This window comes from Electrona antarctica (genome assembly GCF_951216825.1).
Source record: "Electrona antarctica genome assembly, chromosome: 17".
Taxonomy (NCBI): Eukaryota; Metazoa; Chordata; class Actinopteri; order Myctophiformes; family Myctophidae; genus Electrona; species Electrona antarctica.
The window spans coordinates 11,278,628-11,306,536 of NC_136798.1; the positions used below are offsets into that span (position 1 = coordinate 11,278,628).

Here is a 27,909-nt window from a genome sequence, read left to right on the forward strand (position 1 = left end):
AGGCCATGGGGCTCCCCAGCAAAATGTGTTTAATAAATCAAATAAAAAGTTTCAAACCTTCCCCTTGAAAATAGCCGATCTACAAGCTCACAAAAAGCTTGTACAAGCTCTTTGTTGCCTAAAAAAATGGCAACAAAAAAATACGGGGAAGCAGCTTTTTGCTTCTACGGGCCGACGGCGTGGAACAAACTCCCACTGTACCTTCGACAGGCAGCCTCTGTAGACATTTTTAAAGCACAGCTCAAGACCCACTTCTACACCCTTGCTTTTAATTGATTTGTTTTTTTAATTTCTTTTGTTATTCATGTCCTCACTGTATTGCATTACTGCTCTTGTTTTTTAATGTTTATGCCTTGCTTTTCTTTTTTGTTCTCTCTTCATTGTTCTGTAAAGCACTTTGAGCTGCATTTCATGTCATGAAAGGTGCTATACAAATAAAGTTTTATTATTATTATTATTATTATTACAAGGCGATGTGTTGTGAATGTGAAGGACTGTATTTCAGTGGGGTCACGTCAATCAAGAGTGTATTATTATAAATAAATACTCCAGCTGACCACTATTGTATGCTGTGGCGCTGTGGAGCCACAGAGTTGCCAAGGAGATGACTCAAACTCCAGGCGCAGTTTACCGCAATGGTTTGAGCTGTACCGACGGTCCCTCTCTACCAACTCAAAGAAGAGGCTAAACCACACGGTCGGTCATGTGAGAGTCGAGAGAGGGGGGAGAGAGAGAGGTAGCGGTATTATGCTACCATTCTTCTGCTGGTGAAAATAAAATAAAAAAAACACAAAAAGAAACATCGGAAAACACAGGAAGAAGAATGCCTGCTACTTCTCCAACGCCAGTCAGCTCCCTTTGAGCGGTGAGTATGTGCTCTGCTAGGTCTGCCCGTCCGACGTCTTGGCTATAATGGCTAAGTACGCAGTAACTTGTTTGTTTTAGTAAACAAAGTAGTTTGGCTGTGCCTTATCGGTTATCATGCTAGGAATGCAGCTGGATCACTTTCTTAGTGCAGGACCAAATGAAATGGTCCAAAGTTAAACAGGCTAAACCTGCTGCTGCTGCGTGTTGATACTCTTCATCTCCTAACAGTGAATGGGTTGCATTGTTCCTCTGACTCTACAGTAGTAGAGCATCAGATCACATCAGTGATAGGCCTAGTCTTTTCTGACTGTCTGGAGTTATGTTCTGCTGAAACAACTCTGCCATTGAAGTCTGTCTGACCCTGGGCTGTAAAACCAGCAGCTATAACTCTAACTGGGTCGACTTAACGAATGAGGACAGTTTCTGATTTCACCCTCTTGACGTACATTTATTTAATTATATCTGATGCAACAGCAGGTGTTTATAACTGTGGCTCAGCTACACCACCAAAGATGGAGCAACACTATAATGTAGACTCAACAACAGAAGTGTTGCTGCCTGTGTGTGTTGTGGTTGTTGTTGTTGTTGTTTCCCCCCCCCGCCCCCCCTCACTGTATATATTTCTTTTCCCTTTTTACCTCCTTTATGATGAATTCCTGTTCTGTCTATAGAAGTGTCTATTTGTACGTCTCTAAATGTTTTGATGATTTGAACATGGTGGACCCTATTGGAAACAAGTGTAATGCTTAATTGGGTCGTCCACTCACAGTTAACAGCCTTTGTATTGAGTTTGTGCTTGAAATGTACTGTAATTCTGCAAACTGTTAATAAATTCTTCAATCAAACAAACAATCAATCAATGGCAGTGCTGCAGTGAAGAGGAGGGTTTAATCCACACCCAAAATGTGTTCTTCCAGATTGGTTTCCCCAGAGGAAACACTTAATTAATTTGTACCCCATGTTCCTCTCTCGGTCTCGGACCATTGGGACCAAGTACTTCTTTGTCAATCAGCCAGCAAATGTGTAGCAAATTCTAAAAACTGTAGCATGTTTTAACATGGACAGCTGGTGTACTAATGGGACAGCTTGAGAGTAACTGGGCAAATTGAGATAATATTAAAAAATAGTAGTACACATGTTTAAAATTCCCATGATGAGATTTGAACTGTGTGTGTGTGTGTGTGTGTGTGTGTGTGTGTGTGTGTGTGTGTGTGTGTGTGTGTGTGTGTGTGTGTGTGTGTGTGTGTGTGTGTGTGTGTGACACACACGCACACGCACACACGCACACCTTCATTATTGTACCACGTACGCCATGTCTCCATTCATCTTCATTGTGCTCAGGTAGATCTGTCCCTGGCTGTGCTGTGTGGCTGCCACTGAGCCCACGTAGAGCTGTGCAGATCTCAGGCCTAATTAAGCCCACATGAACAGATGGCCCACTGGCTGTCTGTCTCTGCTGTTTGTCAGCCATGCACCAGCCACTCTAAACGGAGCTAAACACTACTGTAGGGGGCTTGGAGCCTTGGACCAGGGGCTGTGCTGCCGGGGATAGACCTGCCAGACCTAATTAGCTATTGCGGGAGGTAGTGAGAAGGGGGGTGGGGGGGATCTACGTACGTGCTATTATGTGGACAACTAGTGGCACATTTGATCTTGAGTGCATCACTCTGGCTGGCAGGTTGAAGTCAGTTTAAAATTGTGATTTTATTTTTCTGCATGACACTTTGGTTTCGAACAAAAATTATCGTGTCTGTCTGTGAAGTATTTCAGCTCACGCAGAGACGCAGACAGACCAGGGAAAGAGAGATTCACGTTAAATGGCTGATATATTACCATAGTTTATAACATCCAAACATCCCTCTAGCATTTCCGCCTGCACAGAACATGTCACTTCACCCTTTTTCTCTTGTTGTGCATTTCTGAAGCAACATTTTTCACATTGTATTGACCTATAATCTAGCGTGAACATCTTAGTCATAACACTGGTTTTGCTAATCCAGATTAATACGAGTAGCATCCTTAAAATAGATTGTAATCCACTGCAATCCACACCCTCGTAGGCTACATCTCTACTCTCTAGTTGGGTTAATGGCTTCCAGAATGCACGTACATGTCAATTGTTGAAGACTCAGGATGAAGCAATTGTTGAAGTTGACATCATGATTCATGGCTATTTAGGGACAAAGGCCTGGATGAGTCTGAACATAAGGGATTGTGGGTGAGAGACAATTACATGTTTGTTAGGCTTTATTGTGGTGATAGATGAGATATACAGTATTTTAGCAGGATGAATTCACATTCATCAATAGTGAATTCCATGTATGAAAGGCAATTTCAATCAGTGATCTAACAACATTTCAGCCTTTTTCTTGGTGTGACAGAAGAAAGACAGTGGCGACAATAAGATTGGGGAAATTGGATAGCCTAACTCTACCACTGGGCCCAGGCTGCCAGTTGGGTTAGCAATAGCATACGACTAATGAATGAACTGATTCAGATAGATGTTTGGCATTGAATATCATAGAGTATGTTATCAAGGTTAAAACTGGTGTGATGTGAAAAATAAGTGGGACACAAAAGCTCCATTACAACTAAGGGGAAATGATAGAAATTACCCGATAGCAACACATTTTTATTACTTAAAAACATGGCATCTCATATTTCAGGTTCCAGGGTATTGAGAGAGGTGGTAACATTGATGACATTCTTAACCCATTTTGGGCGGGAACCCCTTTTGGTGTTAGCATTATGTTATGCTTTAGCTATTGAAAAATAGCAGATCTACAAGCTCATAGCGCGCCACCGAGTGGCGCGCTACGAGCTTGTAGATCTGCTATTTTAACATAATGCTAACACCAAAAGGGGTCCCGCCCAAAATGGGTTAAGAATGTCATCAATGTTACCACCTCTCTCAATACCCTGGAACCTGAAATATGAGATGCCATGTTTTTAAGTAATACAAATGTGTTGCTATTGGGTAATTTCTATCATTTCCCCTTAGTTGTAATGGAGCTTTTGTAAAATAGCAAAAACGTTAAATATGATATGAGACAGTAGGTTTCTTCCCGAAAGCAATGATGATAATCATAACACACATAGTGTGTTATGTTGACATTGTGGTGTGTACTACTACTCATCATGATGTCACATAATCATTTTGATGTGTGGAATTGTCTGGTTAGGGTGATTAGTCACACAATCTGTAGGTCACAGACAATCTGTAGGTCACAGACAATCTGTAGGTCACAGACAATCACTGAGAGACACTCTACAGGAGAGTGTGATTGTCTCACCTGCGAACACAGAAGGGGTGGAGTAACCACGTATATAAGATCATGATGGTAGCATTTTTGTAAAGACTAGACAAAGTGATGTAATTTGGTGGAAGTGGAAAAATGACAACTTCCAGGGGAATCCACACACTGGAAGCCCCGCTTCTGGCTAGACACACTATGCCTTAGGTTACGACCAGGCTTTACTCTTTGCAGAGGAGTAAGGCTGGGAACAAGGCTATTCTTGATGAGGGACGGGTCCAGAGGGACCGAAACGTCAGTGTTTAAATAAACTTGAAATAAACTTTTTCTTCCATCTAAGAGTAGGTATAAGGTTCAAGGTTCATTTTTATTTGTCTCCCATAGGAGAACTTTGTCTTGGAGTCAAGGACTTTAAAGCTGCAGTGCAAAACATACAAGATAACATACAAAGACTGTGCATGTGTACAATGGTGATAAGTAGACTGAGGCCCTGTTTAGACGACAACGGTCTCTAGAGAAAACGGGAAAATAAAATATTAGATGTGCCTTCCACTTTGACGGCAATGTTTTTTGGGGGGTTGAAAACGGCAATTTGTTTTTATCCAGAGTAGAAATCTTTGAAAACGCTTTGCCTCACGTCTCCATGTATTCAGGCAATACGCGCATAGGAAACGGCAAAATGTGTGACGTCATGGCTCACGCCGGCTCACGATGCGCATGCTATCGCATGTAAACTAGAAATGGCTGTGACAGGTAGTAGAACGGAAGTGGTTCTACACATGCATGACTGGTCAATTTGGTAGCGCGTCACCGTCACACCATCACCTAGCCACCTGGCATGCACACTACAGCGTTTTCAATCACGTGGCCTTATTGTAAATAAAACAAGGCTAACCATTTTAGCCGTACATTATGGTACTTTGTTTAGTTGTATGATGAATGCCAATCTACAATCTCAATGTGTTGCATGATATGCGTGAACGTGTGGAATCTAGATCATCAATTTGGGCTATTTTTGAAAGACATTTGTTTTTCCCCCCAAATAGGGAGGGACAAGTTAATTTGGTTAAAAAAAAGATCAATATGAAATATGAATGTCATGTCTGAACCAAACTCGTCAAAAGTTGCATTTGGTTTTAACCAGAATCTCTATTCACTTGTTTTGCAGTACAGTTGACGGGTTGAGGACATGGAACAACAGCATCCTGTGAAGTATGGCATCTGAACTGATGAGTCTCTCTGCAGCAGGTTATCATAGCTCAGTTTTCATAGGGAGATACGGTCCCCAACGTACACATTATTAGGCATGTTCGCGTCCATGAATGGCTATGTGACAGAGACCTGCAACCCGACCGTGGGCCCTGTACAGGAGGCCAGGCCCCACATGGAGCGTGCTGTGGACTGTCCCGGAGACAAGGAACATGACACCGGCGGCGGTTTCAACAAACCCCTGAGCTGCGGTGCCCAAATGGAGAGGATCCAACACTACCAGGAGGAGCTGAGAAAGAAGAGAGAGGAGGAGGGCAGAGCCAAACACGACATCGACCCCAATGCGTCGCTCAGACTCAAGAAGCTTGCGCAGAACCCGAGTTACCCGACCAAGGTGGGCATCGACAACCCGACCTTCGACGGGAAGGAGAAGACCAAAGATGCCCAGCAGGACCCCGTAGCAGGTGAGTACAAGCATTAGACAGAGGGTCTGAGCCTGAGGCGTAGGCCGCAGTGGTTCTCAAAACGTTTTCGTGCCAAGGACCTGAAAATGTTTTGTGCCATGGCTGATTTACAAGCTCTCAGTGTGTCACGAAGTGATGTTCAGTGAGCTTGTCGATCTGCTAATGAATGAATATATAACGTATAAATAGATAAAGTGGTTAAAATGATTGAACCTCTGGTGTAGGGGAAGAGGTGAAAGGGTTTGTAGGAGGAGGGGAGGCACTGAGGGAACAGAGAGGGTTGGGAACTTTTAACAGCAACTGTGAAACAAAAGAGCAGGAACAAAGGCTGTTTGTGGGGCTGGGGCAAAGGTCATCAGTGGAGGAGGGCAGTAGTGTGTTTGAGGGGGGCATCTATTGCACTCGTCAGTCACATTGTCTTTACTCCATTGACTTACCATTTTATAATTCTCTCTTTCTCTCACTCTTTCATTCTTTCTCTTTTTTTTTCTTTTTCACAAAGGTTAATTGTCCCTTAGTGTTCTGTTGTATTCATGCACCGTAGGTTGTAAGTTGAAAGCAGCAGCATTTGGCACTGTGTATATTGATGCTCCAATGTCATTACATTACATATCACCCATATCACGTTAATATTGTAACCGAGATGCATGATGAAGTCAGAAATTAGAAGAAAACATCAGTGTTCTGATCAATCTTCAGCAGCGTAGATTCTGACAAAATAGGGGGTTTGGTCGTGCCGTAAACAAGGAAGTAATGGGTGCGTGTAACAGGTCGGGAGAGGCTGAGCAAGGCGCTGCCTAGCAACGGCTGTTTTAGCATTCCCGTTTTATATAGATAAAAAATACCTCACGTCCCAGGCACCCCGCGGTTTTATTTGAGAAGACGTGTGTGGATGCCCTGGTATCATCATAGAAGTTTTAAGCATGCACACGCAATTAAAATATTTACGTGATGTTACTTTTTGGACACACTACCTGGCTACCTTACAGCAGAGATTGAGCACAACCTTGCAGTTGTTGAGTCCTTTTCTTTAAAGGGCCATCCATTTATCTAGCCACTAATAGCAAGTTAATGGACACGTCCAAGACCACCAGATATCAATCTGTAATATGTGCCACTGAGGGCCGATAATTACTCTGCTTGTTCCATATGCAGGTCAAATGATTAACCTATCTCACGGATCAGCACGTCCCTCATTCACAGAGGCTCTTATCGCCTCCACTGGGAGGTCTGTCACTGATAACATTAATCTAAGTGTAAGCTGTTAAAATCCCCTCCCTAATTTATGAATTCTAGCCTACCTACCATTAGGTATTTAAAGGAGTAGTAGTACACCCCCAAAAAAGAAAATTGTCGCATTCCTAAGCCAATAATTTGATGACAGGCGGAGCCTCCGGTAGGAGACTCAAAGAGTCTACATTGAGTCTCCTACTGACTGATGACCCGCTCCGGTCATCAAATTATTGGTTTAGGCTTATAGCAGTGTTTTCAACCCTTTTCAAGGCCCATTATGTATTGGGCATTTGAGCCACGCACCACCATTTGATGACATTTAGCCTCTCAGACCCAAAACTAAAGAATAGTTTGTTGTTGTTGGATATGATTTTGTCCACAATTCCATGCTGTATTGATGTTGGTAAGATAGGAGAGATAACAGGCAAAATAATTATACTACATTCTGTAATTGTGTAGACATCTTATAAATTAAGTAATTCAGATGTTTAACAATAATTTTACTGCTCCATCATTTAGCTGGGGACCACCTGGAACCTCCTCAAGGACCACTGGTGGTCCCCGGACCACTGGTTGAAAACCCTGGATTATAGGAATGCAACAATTTCCTTTTTTGGGGTGAACTACAAAACAAACAAAATCTTCATGAATTCAAGACTTCATGGGGTGTGTAATTAACCCAAGCCAAGGAACAACAGGTTACGTTTTAATAGAAAATAAGTCATTCTTTGGGTGACCTACTCCTTTTTAAGCACACACATCGTTCAATGGCGTGAGTCACGTCAAAGGATTGTCTTGCCATGGCAAATCACAGGCAGATGTGTGTGGATGTAATGTAAAATAGTGAGTAATTGAGTTGCATGGAGAACTAAACGTCCTCCCACCAACTCGAATAGTGACTAATTGAGTTTATGAGATCAGCATGGAAAACTAAGCGACCTCCCACCAACTTTATTGGTGACTAATTGAGTTGGTATGAGTTTGGCATGGAGAACTACTGTAAACAACGACCCTCGGCCACCAACGTTTTAGCCGTATCATTCGTGTTGTTAATGTCTACGCCAGGCCGAAGGCGTGACTCAGACTACGTTTTGCACCCTGTCCATGCGTCCGTGTGTGTGTCCATCTGTCCATATGTCTGTCACCGTCGGTCTGCGGCACTGTTGGCCCAATCTGTGTGAAATTTTCCCCTACCTAAAGAGGCCAAGAAAAAACAATGCCCTGCATTCTTCACATCTCCCTTTAATAGCACCACAAGGTGCTATTCAACAAAATTCCTCAAATCATAAACGCAGCATCTGATTGCCGCAAAACATTTCATGCACATTCCTACTAGACTGAGGAAGAAATGCCACCCTTTTCACATTGTCCTGTTATACTGTGGCACCGATTTTTGCATAGCACATCTTTTTATATTACACCGGCAAATTCTGTCCAAACATCACGCAAATCGGTAGACATAATCTCTATAGTCAAGTGATCAAGACGGAACGGTCCGATTTTTCATATTTCATCCCGAACATTGCTTGCCCACAATAACCTGCCTGAACTGGCGGAGATCTGTGCTCTGCCTCTGAGGAGCACTTTTTCCAGTTCAACTTTGTATTCTCATTGAGATTACAAAATGTTTCGTTCAAGCTACATCAAGGGCATACAGTAACAAATTACAATACATTCAAGTGGCTGTCCTGGAATCCGTGATCAATCAGTAATTGATGAGGCAAGAGGGGTCGGAGACGATCTTCAAGGTGGTGATGGATATGCTTTAATATACTGTACATGAAGTATAATGACAGTCAGGTCGGTGGTACAGTAGTTCTGCCAAGGCACACAGGGATCAGACCATAGTTACTGTATACTAGCTGCTACAAGGACAAGCTGAACCATAACGAGACTAGCCTCGGAAACCCAGACGTTTTATTTCCAGGGAGAAAAAAATATAACGAGACAGACTGTACCAAAACAATTGCCATCAGGCCGAGCGTAGACATCTTGGCTCTTGCAAGATACAAAACATGTCATATCATATTGTATTATTTAAGTACTATCAGTGAAGGTTATAATATAAACAACCATAATAACAATATGGTAATGTCATTCTACCAATTCAACAGATAATTGAACATGAATAAATTATAATCTTGATTATTTTGTGGAATATTATAATGTTTATTAATTACCATGATTTCTTTGGTGGAAATATGTTTTCATTATTTAGTTAATGGCTTTTTTGATCATCATGCGTATTGTTGCTATATTGCCCAAATGGCGTCTTTATTATCAGAAACCTCGGAAACCGAGTTGCATCATGGCTAGTGTCAAAGCACCATCTGTCCTTTTCATTCAGCATACATATTAATCTCCCCAAATGTTAATGCCCCCACCCCCACCCCATCTCTGCACCACCACCACCTCTATCTTAAACATTTCAACCCTCTCTATACCATTGTCTCTCAAAGTGGGGTCCGGGGATCGCTGGGGGTCCTTGGGGGGTTCCAGGGGCTCTCCAATGAGTAGTTAACATGGCATCGCAATCTTTTTTTAAATTTTTTGTTTTTTCCAGTGTCAATTATCTAATGTAATCCTGGGCGCTACACTTCCTCTGCCAAGCTGGGGGGGGGGGGGGGGAAACAGCGGACTGACCTCATGCTTCCTTCTATGCATGAGGAGTCCAAGCTGCTTCTTTTCACCTGGCAGGGGGGAGTTTCCCCGGCCGGAACACGTTGTTATTTTAACCACGTTATCTATTTTATATGTTGGCTATTCAATAACAAAATATCAGATGTACAAGCTCACATCATGTCACTTTGTGCCGCACTGCGAGCTTGTACATTTGTTTGACATAAATCTTCTCTTCTGGGGGTCCCTGGTACAAAACCTTTCCCTTTGGGGCTACGGTAAATACATATTCATTTGGGGGTCCTTGACATGAAAAATATTGTGAAATGGAACTGAGTTGCAACTGTACTTGGATCTGTGCTCTTGTTTGCTTCTACACCGGCAAACCTTATAGATGATGAATGTTGGGCTTGGGGTTGAAGTGGTCATTGTTTTTGTATGGTCTCTGCGTCCCACAGAGCTGGAAGACTTGCTGCAGGCCTTGCAGTCGGTGCAGCGCTGTCTGTTGGACGCCCAGAGCCAGCAGGATGCCGAGCTGGTGCTGCAGCTGCTCAACAGGGAGGACTTCCAGAGCGCCTATGCCGTCCACAACGCCGTGTCCCAGCAGATGAGCCGCGGCGCTGGACCCGGATCGCCCCTCACTGCCCAGGCACAGGACCTGTGCCAGGAGGTATGACCCTCACTGCCCAGGCACACAGTATGGCACTGTGTTTGGTTTTTGTTTTTTTATTTCAAGGACCCCAATAGCTCTTGAGTTATGAGTTATAATGAGTTATACTTAATCTTGCCCATATCGAGCAGTTTTTTTTAATAATCTCTTTTTTGTTTCTTATATATCAACAAATTGACATGGAAACATTGACTACTAATAACTATTCGAATAGACCATTTAAAACTGTATTTGATCAGAAATGGTGATAATAACTGATCTACAAACTCAGATTGTGAGCTTGGAGATATGTTATTTTCACTAGGTTTCTTTTCAAATAATCATTTATCAATCGTAATCAAGGCAAACGTTTAAAAATAATCATCAAATACTGATTTGACGTCATATCGCCCAACCCTATGACACATTGACGATATGCCTTCGGCCTCCCAGCGGCTGCCGTCTACCCTCTGAATAACAGCTGACGGTGCTTATCGTCTGGGACCCGAGCTCAGAGAGTGACAAGGGAGCGGGAAACCATCCCAGTGTTCATCACATCAGAGTCTGTGTTCATCTGCCACACCTGAGTCCCCTTTGAGAGAAAAAGGCACAAGCTAGTCATTCTCTACCGAATCAAAACGGCTGTAATTGAATCGTATCCCCTCTCAGTGGCTCCCAGAGTTTCTGTGTGTTCAAACAAACACCCAGCCTGTCATAGTCTCTACCCCTGTTGAGCAGCGAGGCGTTGTTCTCTCAACTGACTGCATGTCTCTCTGACAGACTGCTCACTGCTCCCACAATACGCCCTTTGTTAGGATTACTGTCAACTTTTGAGATGTGTTCACGGGAAAAGAGTGTGTGATACAGGCTTTTTCGTTGTAGTCCGAGCGGCGCGTTGTGATTTCTGCTGATGATGGTGAGATGTGTTAAGAGTCAGCCTGGCGGTGATGATGAAAAGACTGTTTTGAGCTCTACGGAGTTCATTCAAGGGACAGCAAGCAGCACTGCTACACAAATGCTATTCTTTAACGATGACAGTACAGGGAGGGCGGCTGTACCCAAGATGCAGGGCCTTCCTCCATCAAGTCGTTATGTACAGTATGTACGCTCACCCACCGGGCACAGCTTCCGAAGCGCTTAACGAGGCATAATATCTTGAGCTGCTGTGTGTGTGTGTGTGTGTGTGTGTGTGTGTGTGTGTGTGTGTGTGTGTAACCTAAGTGGCTGTGCCGCTGGACACTTGCGATTGGCCCACGGGGCCAGCTAATCTCCCAGCAGCCCCAGCGCTGGCAGCCAGGCCACAATGGCATGCTGCAGGGAGGAGGGCCGGGGATGTACTGCGGACAGAAAAAGCAACCCTAGAGGGTTTTACAGCAGCATGGGCCTACCGGTACCATGCCGGTAGCGGCGCCGTGCCGGTGACGCAAAGTGGTAGGAGTGGGGGCAGGTGCGTCACCTCGTTAGTGAGAGCTTTGATTAGGGTGGATGAGCTAAGCTGCGCACATGCCAGACGAGTGGAAGGAGAGAGAGGGAGAGAGCGAGGGTGAAGAAATTAAGCCCATTATATTAAAAAAAGGAGTCCCTGTGCTAAAGAGTCACAACTAATGAATGTTCATAAAAATTATAATAAATATGGTGGAGGGTTTCAAAAACAAAAACAGTGTTTCCACACGTGGATTTCGTGCATGCGTGCGTGCGTGCGTGCACATGCTCAACCTGGTTATACCGGTTTGTCACTTTTATGCCTTTTATGCCTATGCCATATATATATGGGATTCCGTGTGAGGCTTGCCCAAATATGGAGTCCAGGCCAGTTTATAGGACATCATAGAAGCCTTATGATGTCATTGATGACATCAGTGTACTCCATACTGTATTTGGGGATTTGCGGATTTATCTATTTTTGAGGGGTGCTAGCACCTCCTATATACAGCTTTTGTCTGTATATAGTCTCATGTATTTGCCATTGACAATGAAAGGAGAAATTATGTCTGCCAAATATGACGTAAATTTGTGGCAACATAAACATTAAATACCATTGACAATGAAAATGTATGTCGTATGTAGACGAGCAAATCGGCTAACCAATCACTTAAATTCCGTTGTTGATGAGATGATGTATGATGATGTATAATGATAAGAGCTCACTTCACACGGGTGTGATTTGTTTTTGGAGATCTTGCTGCTGCTACACAAAAAAGACCAAGAGCCGGTTTTACAGTAAATTTAATATTTTATACATCACTAGTAAGCAAATAGTGACACAAACGCATACAAAGAACATAGCATACAAAGAATAATGCTGCTCTAGTGACACCATACTGTGCTCCCCTCCTAACGGTGCGTGTCTGTTTGTCCTCCCAGGTGCAGAGCATTCTCCAATCCAGCCAACAGAAGGATGGCTTGGAGCTCAAAGCCCTCCTCACCAAGCCACATCTCCAGGTCAGCTGTCAGACTCCACAACCACAATTAGGACCGTCACGGTTGTGAAACTTTACCGTCACACAAATTATAGCTAAATGTATTTAATTGTGGGTTTTTTTTGGCACTGAATATTAAAATAGACTGATGAACTCGGGGGAAAGTTGTGATCCCTTCCAGTTGTGTTAAATAATAGCAAATGAGATCATTCTAGAACACAAAAGAAAAGTGTGCAAATGCGTTCCAAAACAAAGTATCCATTTGTTTGGACAGCTTGGTATGTGCTGGGTCATAGAGTTCTCTCATCATGGATTAGCTTTGACCTCTAGGCTTACTCTGGCCGTGACTGCTGTTGGCACAGCTGACATAACTGGATTCTCTTGGGTCCTTTCTAGTTTCCACTAACTACAAATTTAAATGTCATGTTCCCTACAGTATGTGAACGGTTAAACATCCTGGGGATGAATCTTGCGGGCGATGAAAGGATATTTTGGTTTTGTTTTATGTGAAATTCCACAACTGTGCTACTGTCATCGAATAATGGAATGAATCCACGCACACATCTGTATTTGAACATTTTATTTTAACAGTGAAATCTCGCTCGTGGCATTACTGTGCAGTGGCTTCACATGACATTACAAGACAATATGCAGCTTTGTCATCTGTAGTCTGAACGTACTTGTCATGTCTAGAGAGACTCATGGTCAGTGTTGTCAGAAATTATACCTGCCACCACCAGCTCTACAATTCCCGGTCCTTGTTTGCCTTAATTAGTGACTTGTCAAAACACATGTCAGGGGATCAAGACAACATCCCTGTCATCCTCAGCCCGGTAGGTGAGAAAAGGGCCCGGTGTACGGCTCCGGCAGTGCCCACTAGAGTGATTTAACATGGAAGGCTCTGACAGTGAAGTGACCCCAAGGGTCTGGTGTGTCACACCATGTGACCATGTGAACTTCCAATCCCTGGTCGGCCCTCTAACCTCCTGCGCAGAGTCGGATCCAATTAGCCTGGCGATGTGAGCGCAAGTGAGGGAGCAGATTAGCCCTTTGATTCCTGCATGGAGCCTGGCCTTGTAGTGACCAACTCCCATAGCATACAGATACACGACCACATGGACAAACTAGTGGGGGACTGAGATACTGAGTTTGAGAGTGATAGAAGTTTTTAATTGACCTCCCTCCTCTTCTCCCCCCCCCTTTCTCTTGGATTGGGAGGGGGGGGGGGGTCAAGAGTCTGCTGCCAGCGAGAGGAAGCAGAAGGTGTTTTGATGATTGATTGCTGCAGAACCTGACTCCTAAATACAGCAGAGATTAAGATGGATTGCGTGTACACCGAAGCTTAGCTGAGGCTGCTCTCTCGCTGCAGGATAGACTAATTTGGCCCGACGGTTATTAATTGCGGGGTATGCCATGCTTGTCACATTAAATGAAGTGAAGGAGTAATCTTTGCGTTATTTCTGGCTGATGGCTGGGGTGTAACAGGTGCAAGTTTAAGCAAAGGGAGGAGAGACATGTTGGGCCCTATCTTGCATCCTAACCACTGTTAGGATTTAGCATTGTGCGGGCAGTACGACATTGATTACCTTGGAATAAAATAGTATTTGATACACAGTATTATCACTCAACAAATTGCTGTAATTTAAAGTTCTCTTGAAACGGCAATAGCTTGTGTTCTGGATTAATTAAATTAAACTTTTCTTCTTCGTGTGTGTGTGTGTGTGTGTGTGCGTGTGCGTGTGCGTGTGCGTGTGCGTGTGCGTGTGCGTGTGCGTGTGTGTGTGTGTGTGTGTGTGCGCGTGTGTGTGCTTTATGTGACAGGCCCTCATTCAGGCTCATGACAATGTGGCAGTGCAGGAGAAAGAGACGGATGCTGCAGAGAGCGTGAACCAGTACCAGGGAGAGACGGTCAAACTGGTGCGGCTGGAGAAGACCCGTGACACTCCACTGGTACGAGAACCGCGTCAGCCTCTCACCGTTATGCTCGACTCATACTTGGCACATACGTACAGTTGGAGGCCATCGATATTGTCCTTTTCTTTTTGCTGAGGTTTGCGTGATCTGCGCAAAACCCCTTTTGGTGTTTTAAACATTATGTTATAATTTAGCTATTGAAAAATAGCAGATCTACAAGCTCATAGCGCGCCACCGAGTGGCGCGCTACGAGCTTGTAGGTCTGCTATTTTTGAAAAATCGTGAAAATTTAGAAGGATTTTTTCAGGATTTAGAAGGATTTTTAAAAGTTTTGAGGTCAGGCCTAAATGGGTCAAATGATAAGGGACAATATCGGTGGCACCCAAGTTGACCCAACTGTACGCACAAGGAGTAGCATCACGACACGTTGTGTGCTCGTTGATTTGCTGTTTTCAGTGTGCGACCAAGAGTAGATGAAAGCAATAAGCCATACGAGGCCGTGGTTTACACTAGCGGTTCCTAAAGTGGGGTCTGGGGACCCCCAGGGGTCCCCGAGGGAGTTCCAGGGGGTCCCCAGCTAAATGATAGTTTGTAAACCAAATGGACCCTTATTGGTCTGTAACTCTGAGAGTGTACAAATAGAACCAAATGCCATTTCTACACTCTCAGAGTTAACATTGATTTTACAATATAAATTGGGGTCTCAGAGATAGAAATGCCATTAAATGGGGGGTTGGTAGACTTATGCATGTGAAACTGGAGGCCCTTGACATTACACGGGTTGAGAATCACTGCTAGAGCCTTAAAAATCTTCTCTTATAGAGGTCCCTGGCATATCCTTTCAAATGGGGTCTGTGGGCTAATGAGTGTCAATTTGGGGGTCCTTGACATGAACAAGTTTGGGAACCACTGGTTTACACCATGTAGTAACAAAAGGATCAGGCTTCAAAGGTATTTTTTGATTACCACCGAGCGAGGTGACGTTGATGTTGAGAGCCTGGTACCTCTTCCTCTCTCAGAATCAACACCAAAGCTTTCTTGTCGAATCTACATAAAGAAATGCTAGTATGCTGTGCACAATTCTGCGACCCAACAGGTGTCTCTGTTGTGACCCAGACCCACAGTGTTCATCACTGGCTAAATGGGCGAAATGTATGAATGTCAAAGATGGATGCGAGGGTTTATAGCCGTCTCATTTAAAACGTGTTCAAAGTCAATTCAAATCAGCCACTGAACATATTTTTGTGAAGGTTTAATTTCCCACTTTATATGACATCTTCAGTTGGTCCATTAGGCGTGTCTGAGCGATATGTTGTCCTTTGAATGTGTCTTTAAAAGTGTCTTGCTAATAACCGTATATCAATTACACTGAGAAGCACTGCATGTACAAATACACGTAGACAGGCAGAACTAAGCAGGAACAACGTAAGTACAAATACATAAATCCTGAACTTAATTCCAGGCAAGAGGCTTTTCACAAGGCTATGTTCTGTCTGCACTGTTACCAGTATGACTGACAAGTCACCACAGCCAGTTCCACATACACATAGCATCCTGTTGTCAGCATGCGTGAACGGCAGCACGGAGGTGAAGGCACCATCGTTAATGTAGTAGGTGCAGATTTGACATGCATTTGCAACGTCTATGGACTATGTGCTTGATCACGAACATCAGAGTACTGAGTGACATGCTCATTGTATCACAAAGACACATACCATGATTTTGTGAATGTAACCTTGCTGCACCTATAATATTTGTGTCCTTTGAATGCTCTCCTTTATGTAGACATAAATAAAGGTGTCTGTCTGTCTGTCTGTCTGTCTGTCTGTCTGTCTGTCTGTCTGTCTGTCTGTCTGTCTGTCTGTCTGTCTGTCTGTCTGTCTGTCTGTCTGTCTGTCTGTCTGTCTGTCTGTCTGTCTGTCTGTCTGTCTCAGGGTGCCACAGTGCGTAATGACGTGGATAGTGTGGTGGTGAGCCGGGTGGTGAAAGGCGGGGTGGCCGAGCGAAGCGGCCTCCTCAGCGAGGGAGACGAGATCCTGGAGATCAACGGCATTCCCGTCCGTGGGAAACACGTCAACGACGTCCACGATCTACTGGTGAGAGAAACTCCCAAAATGACGACAAAGATGTTAGAAGAACCTGTAAAGCCAAGTTACAAACAATGATCTACTACAGAGTAAAGTAATAGAGCGTCGCAGTCCCGCCCCCTTTCATGACGACCACAGGCCCAGGAAATTATTCCCCACGCATTTTTCCCAAAAAGTATTCATTTAAAGATCTGTAAGTCTCGAACAAAGCCTACTCGGATCGTGACAAATCATGACAACAAACACAATTTTTGGGGGCCGAACAAATAATTAGAAAGAAGAAGAAAAGGGCACTTTTTGTTGTTGTTGTTGTTGTTGTTCTTCTTTGTAATTATTTGTTGTCATGATTTGTCACAATCCGTGTTGGCTTTGTTCGAGGCTTACAGATCTTTAAATAAATACTTTTTGAAATGTCTATGGGAAAAATGCATGGGGAATTATTTCCTGGGCCTGTCGTCGTCATGAAAGGGGGCGGGACTGCGACGCTCAATTGCAATGAAATGTTGCAAAAACTCGGCTTTAGATTTACCACCCTAGAAGTGAGCGTAGACTAATCGCAATTGGAAATGGAAATAATGTCATCCCTGACGTTGTACTGTGTTGTACCATACGATACAATACCGTTGTACTGTGTTGTACCATACGATACAATACCGTTGTACTGTGTTGTACCATATGATACAATACCGTTGTACTGTGTTGTACCATACGATACAATACCGTTGTACTGTGTTGTACCATACGATACAATACCGTTGTACCGTACGATACAATACCGTAATTATGAGATGGTCCCAGTTAAAACTATGAGTGTTCCACTGACGGTTCATGTCACACCCTCTCCTCCGCAGCAACAAATGCACGGCACACTCACCTTCGTCCTCATCCCCAGCTCTCAGACTAAAGCTCCCCCTCACAGACAGACTGTGGTAAGTCTCTCTTAATGGGGGGTGTGTGTGTGTGCGTGTGCGTGTGCGTGTGCGTGTGCGTGTGTGTGTGTGTGTGCGTGTGCGTGTGTCTGCATACATGCGATGGCCGACCGTGACACTGTCTATTAACCCTCTCTGTCGTCAGATGCATGTCAGAGCCTACTTCGACTATGACCCCTCGGATGACCCCTTCGTGCCCTGCCGGGAGCTCGGCCTGTCCTTCCAGAAGGGAGACATCCTCCATGTCATCAGCCAGGATGACCCCAGCTGGTGGCAGGCCTACAGGGACGGGGATGAGGACAACCAACCCCTTGCTGGACTCATTCCAGGTAACGGTTAGACCCATGGCCATTGTATGTACAGCATGCATCATGGCTCATTGTATTACAAGGACAGGTTATACCCCGTTTGTCTACAGCCAGTGAGCCCACTAGTATATCCTGAAACTATGAAATCTATTTAACCCATCGAAATAAATAAAACGTTCGCTCTGAAAGAATATATAGCTATTCAAAGATTTGTGCCGCATTTTTACGATTTTTCAAAAATAGCAGATCTACAAGTTCATAGCGCGCCACTCGGTGGCGCGCTATGAGCTTGTAGATCTGCTATTTTTCAATAGCTAAAGTATAACAGAATGCTTGAAACACCAAAAGGGGTTCCCGCCCAAAATGGGTTAAATTCTATAAATTACCTAAGCCTTCATTGACACAAATGGATACATATTTATGCAGCTGTGTGTATGTTCATTTATTTACATTTATGTTCAACAGTTATATTTGTGGTGTAAGGTGCTCAAGATGTCATTCAGTAACGATCTAAGGTGAACCTTGTAACATGCACAAAATGATCATAGACAGAATTCGACGATACTTGCATAAGTTTGTATTTGTGTGCGTGTTTTTTTTTTTTTTACAATACATAAAAGCCTCCTTAAAAACACTGTTCAAGTTGAAGGGTTCCGTTTTTTTAAATACTGAATCGAGTATAATTGCTCGTTTAGTCTCGCCAGTCGCTACGAGTTGGAATAGAATGGATAAACCGAATAAACTATTCCTATAAGCTAAACTACGCCGCATCATGGGTTTTATTGGGTAGGCCCTAAAATGATGATGCAGGATTTATTCACATAACAATATATCACAATTTTCAGTTTAGGCATTTATCAGACGCTCTTAAGCCAGAGCGATTTACAGTAAGCATGGTAAGCATTACAACACATGGTAATACATAGAAATAGTCATCAAGGAACATGAGCAAGCTAAGAAGAACCTTAGAACATTAGAAGAACCTAACATTATCTATACAATGAAAATATGAGTATACACTATAGAATGCTATGTCTACTTAATATGCTATCTAAATTCCATAAGTTTAGTCTTTGCATATACCTGTAAGGTTGTCGAGGCTATTGCAAGTAGTAATACTGTTTCTGGTTTTGTGGACTACAAACCAGTGACTACAACATGTCGTAGATTCTTTCCACTCCTGAACGGCCTTCATCAGGTGATAGTAATCAGTATATGATCATATCATAGTCGTCACGTCATGTGACTGACATTAACAACAGGGCAGGTAACTTTCAAACCCCACAGAGTGATATAAAAGAAATTGAATAACCACCACAACAAGCAAGATTACAACAAAGTTTAAAACGTGCTGGTATTTAGCTTGTTACAGACTGTTTACATTTTTTTTAAACATTTTTAAATGTTTTAAATATTTTTATACATTTAAGATTTTGCAATTTTTCATTTGTAAGAATTAAAAAAAAACTTTTGGTACCAAAAGTGCTTATTACAGTTTGGGCAATCTGCTCCAAAATTATGGTAATAATCAGTCAGAACAATACCAAAGGCCTTTGGTATTGTTTGATTGATTAAGCACAATAGATTGAGCACAATCTAACTATGACTGGATGTGGTGACGCTTTCTGTTTCAGACAGAAACAACAGAAATAAATAATTACACAACTACAATCGTGCTCAATGTTGCCTGTCTTAGTCTACCTCTACTCTCTCTCTCATCTCAGTGTTTAGTCCATCACTAGCAGAAGTGTTGTAGTGGATGAGGCCTTCTTGATGTGGGTTGACAGCAATATTCCGCTGTAATGACAGACATATTTAACCAATGTTCTTAGTGTAGGTTGTCCCTTTTCATTAGGATTTTTAATCTGCTAGCACCAGCTGTACCGCTGCTGTCACTCAAATGTATAGACCCACCAATGGCAATGCAGATAAACATGGATATCACAAACTGTGTAGGAAGTGTTCTCTTCACTGATCAGCCTCTCTTTGTCGATTTTTTTCTTTTTCATAGGGAAGAGCTTCCAGCAGCAGAGAGAAACCTTGAAGAATACCTTGACAGACAGGAGTCGGGAGCAGCAAGGTTAAAACTTGTGCTCGCATCATACACAAACAAATACATACATATGTTCAAGTTCATGAATGTTTCGCATTCCACATGCACCTGTCACAGTGACTAGAGTGTCTTTACAAAGTGAAATCATAATCCTCACTTTTAAAGCCAAATAATTTCCCCCCCATTTGTCACTCCTCAGGGAAGCTTTGGCAAGTAAAAAAGAACAAGAAACACAAGAAGAGGACATCCTATAGCTTCAACAGAAATATGGGTAAGATGTCGTCTTCTTCCCTTTCTCTGGCTGTGATGACGGTGGTTGTAGCAGTCTAGCCGAGTGGATACAGAAGGTGTTAGAGGCTGCTCGGGTAGCGCAGGGGTAAACCACAGAGACTAGTGGTTTGAATTCTCTGTGATGCCTCCAGCACAATTGGCCATGTTTGTGGGAGGGAAGACGGACAGGGATGGCGTTCATTTTGCTACACTTGTCACTTCTACGGGTTAGTCAAGGGGGCCTGGCCTGCTGTCGGGAAGGGTTTCGACACAAAATGTATGTAAATAAACGTCACATTAGATTAGAATAACTGGGATATTCACAGTCAGAATTCACAGGCCCAAAACGGCAATGTCAAAGAGGAAACGTGTAACAAAATTATCATATCAGTCAATAGAAAAGGTAAATTGTAAACAACAAAAGGAAAAAACACAGATTGAACACACAGATTAAAAAAAATACTGATTGAAAGGCTGGGTATATCCAATAGACATGGGAATAGTATTGGTCATGTCCAAGAAACAAAACTGAAATAATAACATAAATGGGGGAAGGGGGAAGCTAAGCTATGGAGCTAAGCCGAAGAATAGGCTACCCACCTACAGGCCTAGAACCACAAGCCTGGAAACACACAGAAAACCGTCGGAAAGGAGGAGGAACACCGCCGTGAAAAGAGGTGCATGCATTCACACTAAAACACAAACCTTTGGTGACTAGTCAGTGAGACCTATAATGAAACCCCTGCAGCAGGTTAGCTGCACCAATCGGCTCCTTTTGCCTCTGGATGAACATGCACAGGACTGCCTGGGGAAGATGAACAAAAACAAACGTGTACTGTACAGAGAAAATCAGTGGTGTGTGGCCTCTGTAGAGTAATTTCAGCTTCTTTTTCATCTCCCCAAATGCAGGGCTGCTCTTCTTCACAGCAGCAGTGTTGTTAGAGAAAGTCAATAGCTTCTTTCTTATGTATGAGAGAGAGGCCTTGGATGGCCGGCTTACGTAGCTTCTCGTCCCGGACTTGAGTTTAGCATACTTTCATAATAAACAGGTGGTTCCCTGAGTGATGGCTTTGCTTTTAATGACCTTTGGACTCAGTCCAGGAGGGGAAATTATTCTAGTTGTAGTAAGATGAGAATTTGGGAGACGGACTGCGTGTGGGTTGCCTCTTTTCAGCCCCTTCGTTCACAACTTGTGTCAAGTGCCTGGGAGAATATTTTCGGAGTTTGCATGTCGGCTGTGGCTTGTTTGTGACGTGGCTTTGTGACACAGGTTAGCATTAGTATTGCACTGCATATAACCAGTGTTGTTCATTGTTAATTTATGTAACATTACTTTATGAACAAAAGTATAATTCTACTACTAGCTAAGTTATGCCATAAATATTCCTGGTGCAACATATTGCAGTTTGGATGAATGCACCCCTTCTGAGTAGAAGACTGGTTATACAGGTGCTGCTCTCGGTAAAGGTGAATGAACAGCAGTCAACAGCTGTGTGTGTGAATGGAGATTTTGGTGCATCATGCATGCTCAGTACAGCCCCACCCTGGGTAGATTAAGGCTAAATCTATGTCTGCACGCTGACACCTTATCTGTCAGTGATTCTGAGTTGAGAACCCCCCCCCCCCCCCAACACTGCGGTTGTTAGTAAACCATGTCACTCTCACAGCATTCATTCTTCCCACACATGGTGTGCCACAAGTCACATTAGCCCCATTCTCACTTGCAGCATCACAGGAGCCAGGAGGCACAAACAGGTGGCCAGCATGAGTCTATAGCTTGATAGAACCTGTTGCATTACTGGTTCTCTCTCCTATTTATCTCTCTCTTGCACACATACACACGTATGCACTCGTGTGTGTGGACTGTGTGTGTGTGTGTGTACACATGCATGTGCACACGCTCGCGCGCAGCCGCGCACAGCACAGCTCTAGTGGAGCTGCTCAGTGGCCAACAGTAAAATACATCAAATGTACAGGGAAGCTCCCAGGGGTGAATGTGTGTGTTTGTACTGATGTGAAGCAGGGCATCGCTGGAAAATGTCAGGCACACTCAGCAGAACATCTCTTTATAATGAAAAGAGGAAGATCACGCACGCACGCACACACACACACGCACGCACGCACGCATGCACGCACGCACGCACGCACACACTCACACACTCACACACTAGGAAACCCCTCCAAGAATATAGCAGCTGCTTATAAAACCAGAAAATCCTATAAATAAATCATGAACAATTATAATAAAGCTGAAAAGTCTACACAAATTTGCTATCAATAATTGAGGACTACAGCCCATTACCAGTAGAATCAATCATAAAATGTATCGCAACAAAAACAAAATGTTGACTAATACCGTATACAACATAATAGCCAGCTGAGATGTTGGAAGCTGATGTTGCCTGTCTGCCTCTTGTCTTGTTCTCCCCTGTTTAATTATATAAACCCCTTCTTCTTTTTCTTCTTATGTTACCTTTACATAGAGCTGATCACCATGTTCTGAATAAGGCTGTGGTCAGCCTTATTCATGTTCCTGATCTGTGCAGTGGTTTTCAAACCTTGTGCCCAAGGCGATACGCACTGTATGCATGTGATGCGTTGTGAGCTTCATCTGCTATTTTAGCTATTTTTTGTGTGGAAAAAATGTCTTACATTTAAAATATTTGCCTATAATGACCTAGGTCAAAATAAGGACACCAGGTTGAAAGTGGTTAAATATTTCTTGTGTATAGACGTTGCCTCTTTATTGGGAAATAAGTGTGCACAAAGTACTGATATAGTACAGTTTTCAAATATAATTCATAACTTGCAATCATAATGTGTGGTTGTCACAAAATCCAAAAAAGGCATGGTCTGGACTTTTCCCTTGTGCTTTGGCACCCTGTTTAGGAACCACTGCTGTAATCACATCTTAAACAGCTTCCCCAATTCTCTTCTCAGATGATGACATCCTGACCTATGAGGAGATGGCCCTTTACCACCAGCCGGCCAATCGCAAGCGCCCCATTGCTCTGATTGGTCCTCCGAACGGCGGACAGGATGATCTACGGCGAAGGCTGCTGTCCATTGAACCGGAGAAGTTTGCTGGCGCTGTGCCACGTAAGTCAACGTGGCGTTAAAGCCAGGCATGGAGAGTAGTAAACAGTATTGTTTTACCATGCGAGATTGCCTTGTTGCTTGTCAGGAACAGTACTGTAAGGGGTTAAGTACTGTCTCTCGAGACAGACTATTGACTCACACAGTTTTCAAATGTGTCAGTCATACAGTCTATGCAACCAAAGCGCTGAAATGATGTTTTCACGACAGTACCGGCAAACACAATTGTTGTAAATGGGAGAGACCATTTTCACATGGCCTCCTTGGCAGTGAAAGTGCTGGTAATGCCTGGTGTGCAACCGTTTTCATTATAGTCTCATTTGTAATGGCATAGCACTTAATACTCGCGCGACTGGCTTGTAACTTTACCTGTAGGCTACCACCGCCGGTACGCAAGATGGTTGCTCGGAATTCAGTTTCCCAGCACTGTCGATCTATAACCATGTGGATTTTCCAAACGGTGAGAAAAGTTGAGTCAGTGCATTGATTGATTGATTGAAATATTTATTAACAGTTTGCAGAATTACAGACGACCCAATTAAGCATTACACTTGTTTCCAATAGGGTCCACCATGTTCAATTCATCAAAAACATTTAGAGACGTACAAAGACACTTCTATATAGACAAGGGACAGAACAGGAATTCATCATAATAGAGGTAAAAAGGGAAAAGAAACATACAGTGAGGGAAAAGGGGGGGGGGGGGGCGGTGGGGGGGGTTTCAGATTTTACGGGGGCCAGTTTCGAATTGCAGCCATCCGTAGGTGCCCTTTGAGAGCGGTTTTGAACGAGTCAAGGGATTCGCATGTCTTAATGACTGTTGGTAGGGCGTTCCACATTTTGGTGGCATAGGAGCGAAAATAATTTAGTCCCTTGTTTGTGCCGAATCTGGGTTGTACATGGTTTGTTGCACTCCCTCTGGTGTTGTGGGTGAGGAAGTATCTCAGTGATGCCACTGTGGGTTATAAACCACTTAGAGTCTGTGCTACTTCCGTGTTGCATAACGGTGACATCCCTGGCGAATCCTTGGTATACGTATCGTAGCCCTTCCACATGTGTTTATCGTTTATCAGCGGCGTCACAAGCTGCATTTTTGTCACGCTTGCGCTAATGAAACACTAAACAGGATTATTATTTCATGTCAACATTCAAGTACAACTATCAGAAGATGTAACCCAGGTTACAAAGTGACATACCGGTACTAATATAGCAGACCATTATAACTATATAATGGTGTCATCGACTGCCAGTTCCGTGTCCCCCACTCACTATTGTTGTTCTTGTAACACCTACAGACACCACCAGGAATCCAAGGATACATGAGCGCAACAGCCGGGACTATCATTTCGTGAGCCGCTCTGCCTTTGAAACGGACCTGGCCGCGGGGAAGTTCATTGAGTCGGGGGACTATGAGAAGAACCTGTATGGCACCAGTACCGACTCGGTCCGCCATGTCGTCAACTCGGGACGCATCTGTCTGCTGTGCCTGCACACAGAGGTAGGGACTGGGCTGTGTTTCTGTCTGCTGTGCCTGCACACAGAGGTAGGGACTGGGCTGTGTTTCTGTGTTTCTGTCTGCTGTGCCTGCACACAGAGGTAGGGACTGGGCTGTGTTTCTGTCTGCTGTGCCTGCACACAGAGGTAGGGACTGGGCTGTGTTTCTGTCTGCTGTGCCTGCACACAGAGGTAGGGACTGGTAGGGACATCTGTCTGCTGTGCCTGCACACAGAGGTAGGGACTGGGCTGTGTTTCTGTCTGCTGTGCCTGCACACAGAGGTAGGGACTGGGCTGTGTTTCTGTCTGCTGTGCCTGCACACAGAGGTAGGGACTGGGCTGTGTTTCTGCACGGTTGGTATTTTTGTGGTCAAACCAGGAAAGTGAGAAACCCCAATGTTCACCGTAGCTTGATTCTAAACCTAACTCTTACGTCGTTAACGGAAGACTTCATGACCTAACCCTCTAATAGAGACTAGAGAAAATTTTTACTTTTGCAGTCGTTTTCAGGGATATATTTTCAGACGTTTTCAAGATGTCACTTTTATTCAGAACTGCATTTTCAAACTCAAGGCATTTCTTTATTAGAGTGGATATTTATTTTACAGTGTGATAAAGGCCATTTCAAGCATGAATGTGAACTGTATTTTATCTCAACATTTAGCGTAATTGATTCTCAAAACTATTGTATACATCATTTTCTTTATTCATTTCACCATTTCATGTTATTATGTAATATTATGTCCACTTACTGTACTCTCAGGACAGATGAGTTGTTGCCAGACACAATAATGATACTTTGAGTTTTACAAATCATTCATAGCTGATATTACTTTATGATATCCATGAAAGCACAGCATCATATTCCTTCTCTAATTTATTTACTTTAAATTCATATGCATCTCTCTCGCTCTCTCTCTCTCTCTCTCTCTCTCTCTCTCTCTCTCCCTCTCTCTCTCTGTTCTTCTTGTTAGTCGCTGCGGGTGTTGAGGTCCTCCAACCTCAAGCCATATGTCATCTTCATAGCTCCTCCTTCACAGGAACGACTGCGCACTCTGCTGGCCCAGGAGGGTAAAACACCAAAGGTAACCTATTCTGCACTGTAAACATATTGATTCTCGATTTCTTTATCTTGTATATAAGTATGCATCATAAACATACATGTATGACAGTAGGAAGGTCAAACACAGTTTGACTTTATTGTCCTGTTTCTAATAATAACAGTATATTAATCCCAGAAATTGTTTGGCTGTGTCTCACCCTGCTCACCACTCCCGCACAGCCGGAGGAGCTGAAGGACGTCATCGAGAAGGCCCGCGAGATGGAGCAGAACTTTGGCCATCTGTTTGACGGCGCCATTGTGAACATGGACCCGGACACAGCCTTCCACGATCTGCGGAGGCTCATTGAGAAGCTGGACACCGAGCCACAATGGGTCCCCACCTCCTGGCTATGTTAGAGCCACAGTGGGTCCCCACCTCCTGGCTATGTTAGAGCTAAACACCGAGCCACAGTGGGTCCCCACCTCCTGGCTATGTTAGAGCTAAACATCGAGCCACAGTGGGTCCCCACCTCCTGGCTATGTTAGAGCTAAACATCGAGCCACAGTGGGTCCCCACCTCCTGGCTATGTTAGAGCTAAACACCGAGCAACAGTGGGTCCCCACCTCCTGGCTATGTTAGAGCTAAACATCGAGCCACAGTGGGTCCCCACCTCCTGGCTATGTTAGAGCTAAACACCGAGCCACAGTGGGTCCCCACCTCCTGGCTATGTTAGAGCTAAACACCGAGCCACAGTGGGTCCCCACCTCCTGGCTATGTTAGAGCTAAACATCGATTTGCGGAGGCTCATTGAGAAGCTGGACACCGAGCCACAGTGGGTCCCCACCTCCTGGCTATGTTAGAGCTAAACACCGAGCCACAGTGGGTCCCCACCTCCTGGCTATGTTAGAGCTGGACACCGAACCACAGTGGGTCCCCACCTCCTGGCTATGTTAGAGCCACAGTGGGTCCCCACCTCCTGGTTATGTTAGAGCTAAACACCGAGCCACAGTGGGTCCCCACCTCCTGGCTATGTTAGAGCTAAACATCGAGCCACAGTGGGTCCCCACCTCCTGGCTATGTTAGAGCTAAACACTGAGCCACAGTGGGTCCCCACCTCCTGGCTATGTTAGAGCTAAACATCTGCGGAGGCTCATTGAGAAGCTGGACACCGAGCCACAGTGGGTCCCCACCTCCTGGCTATGTTAGAGCTAAAGGACAGGTTGACAGGTGATGGTCATTCATCACTGGATCATCAAAGAGGTTAACTTGCACAAAATGAGGAGTCGCTCTTCACTTTCAGAGGAGGTGACCCCTAAAAGGTTTTGCAGGGACATTATCTTAACTTTATTTTGTTGCTGTATGCCTGTGTCTTGTTTTATTTTCCTCATTGTTCTATCAACCACAATTTATCAGAAACTAATTATAGACATCCTAATTTCCATCCTAATCTTTATAGTTATTTATAATTGTAAATATACATTTTCTAGACAAAAGGGTTTAAGTATTTTATTGAAACACTTTTGTTGTTCGTAAGACACGTCAATGATGTTCATGCGGGATGGTGTATCTATCTATGTTATATCTATGTATATATTATGATATTCCTGAGAATGAAATAAACAGGGATGTGCTCTGATTTCCAAACAAATTAATTAACCATTGCCTTGTGTTACAAGGAAATACAATGTTTTCATCCAGAGACTCCAAAGAAAGATGGAACATTCTGTGGTTTTCCACACTACCAATTTCAGTATTATGTTATGTTGCTATTATATTTATATTGTAATAACATACCTCAAAGTCGTTGGTCTGTTTATTAGTTGTCTGCCTAATAGCAGTATAACTAGCTGTACTGTGTCTTGGTTCTGTGGGCCGGACCTCCTGTCATTTTGTAGAACTTAACCAAACTGTTGTTTCTTTACTGGTATCCTAGTCATCATCTATTATGCACAATTCAGGCAAACAATGATAATACTAATAAATTACTTAATGCCTCCAAA

The 27,909-nt window shown here is 43.7% G+C and overlaps 1 protein-coding gene across 2 annotated transcripts; it reads left to right on the top strand.

The window, feature by feature from the left end:
- The first annotated feature begins 616 nt into the window (after window positions 1–616).
- Window positions 617–27,909, top strand: pals1b (protein associated with LIN7 1, MAGUK p55 family member b). Of its 2 annotated transcripts, none has more exons than XM_079526599.1 (14): window positions 617–865; window positions 5,290–5,794; window positions 10,105–10,316; window positions 12,660–12,737; window positions 14,537–14,665; window positions 16,564–16,725; window positions 17,568–17,645; window positions 17,791–17,974; window positions 19,965–20,033; window positions 20,206–20,277; window positions 23,217–23,375; window positions 24,668–24,870; window positions 25,841–25,951; window positions 26,149–27,909. In XM_079526599.1, exons 2-14 carry the CDS (start codon window positions 5,428–5,430, stop codon window positions 26,323–26,325), a joined length of 2,001 nt encoding a protein of 666 aa, XP_079382725.1. In that variant the 5' UTR covers window positions 617–865; window positions 5,290–5,427; the 3' UTR covers window positions 26,326–27,909. The 2 variants fall into 2 exon arrangements, with proteins under 2 accessions (XP_079382725.1, XP_079382726.1); XM_079526600.1 differs by having other exon boundaries at window positions 5,295–5,794.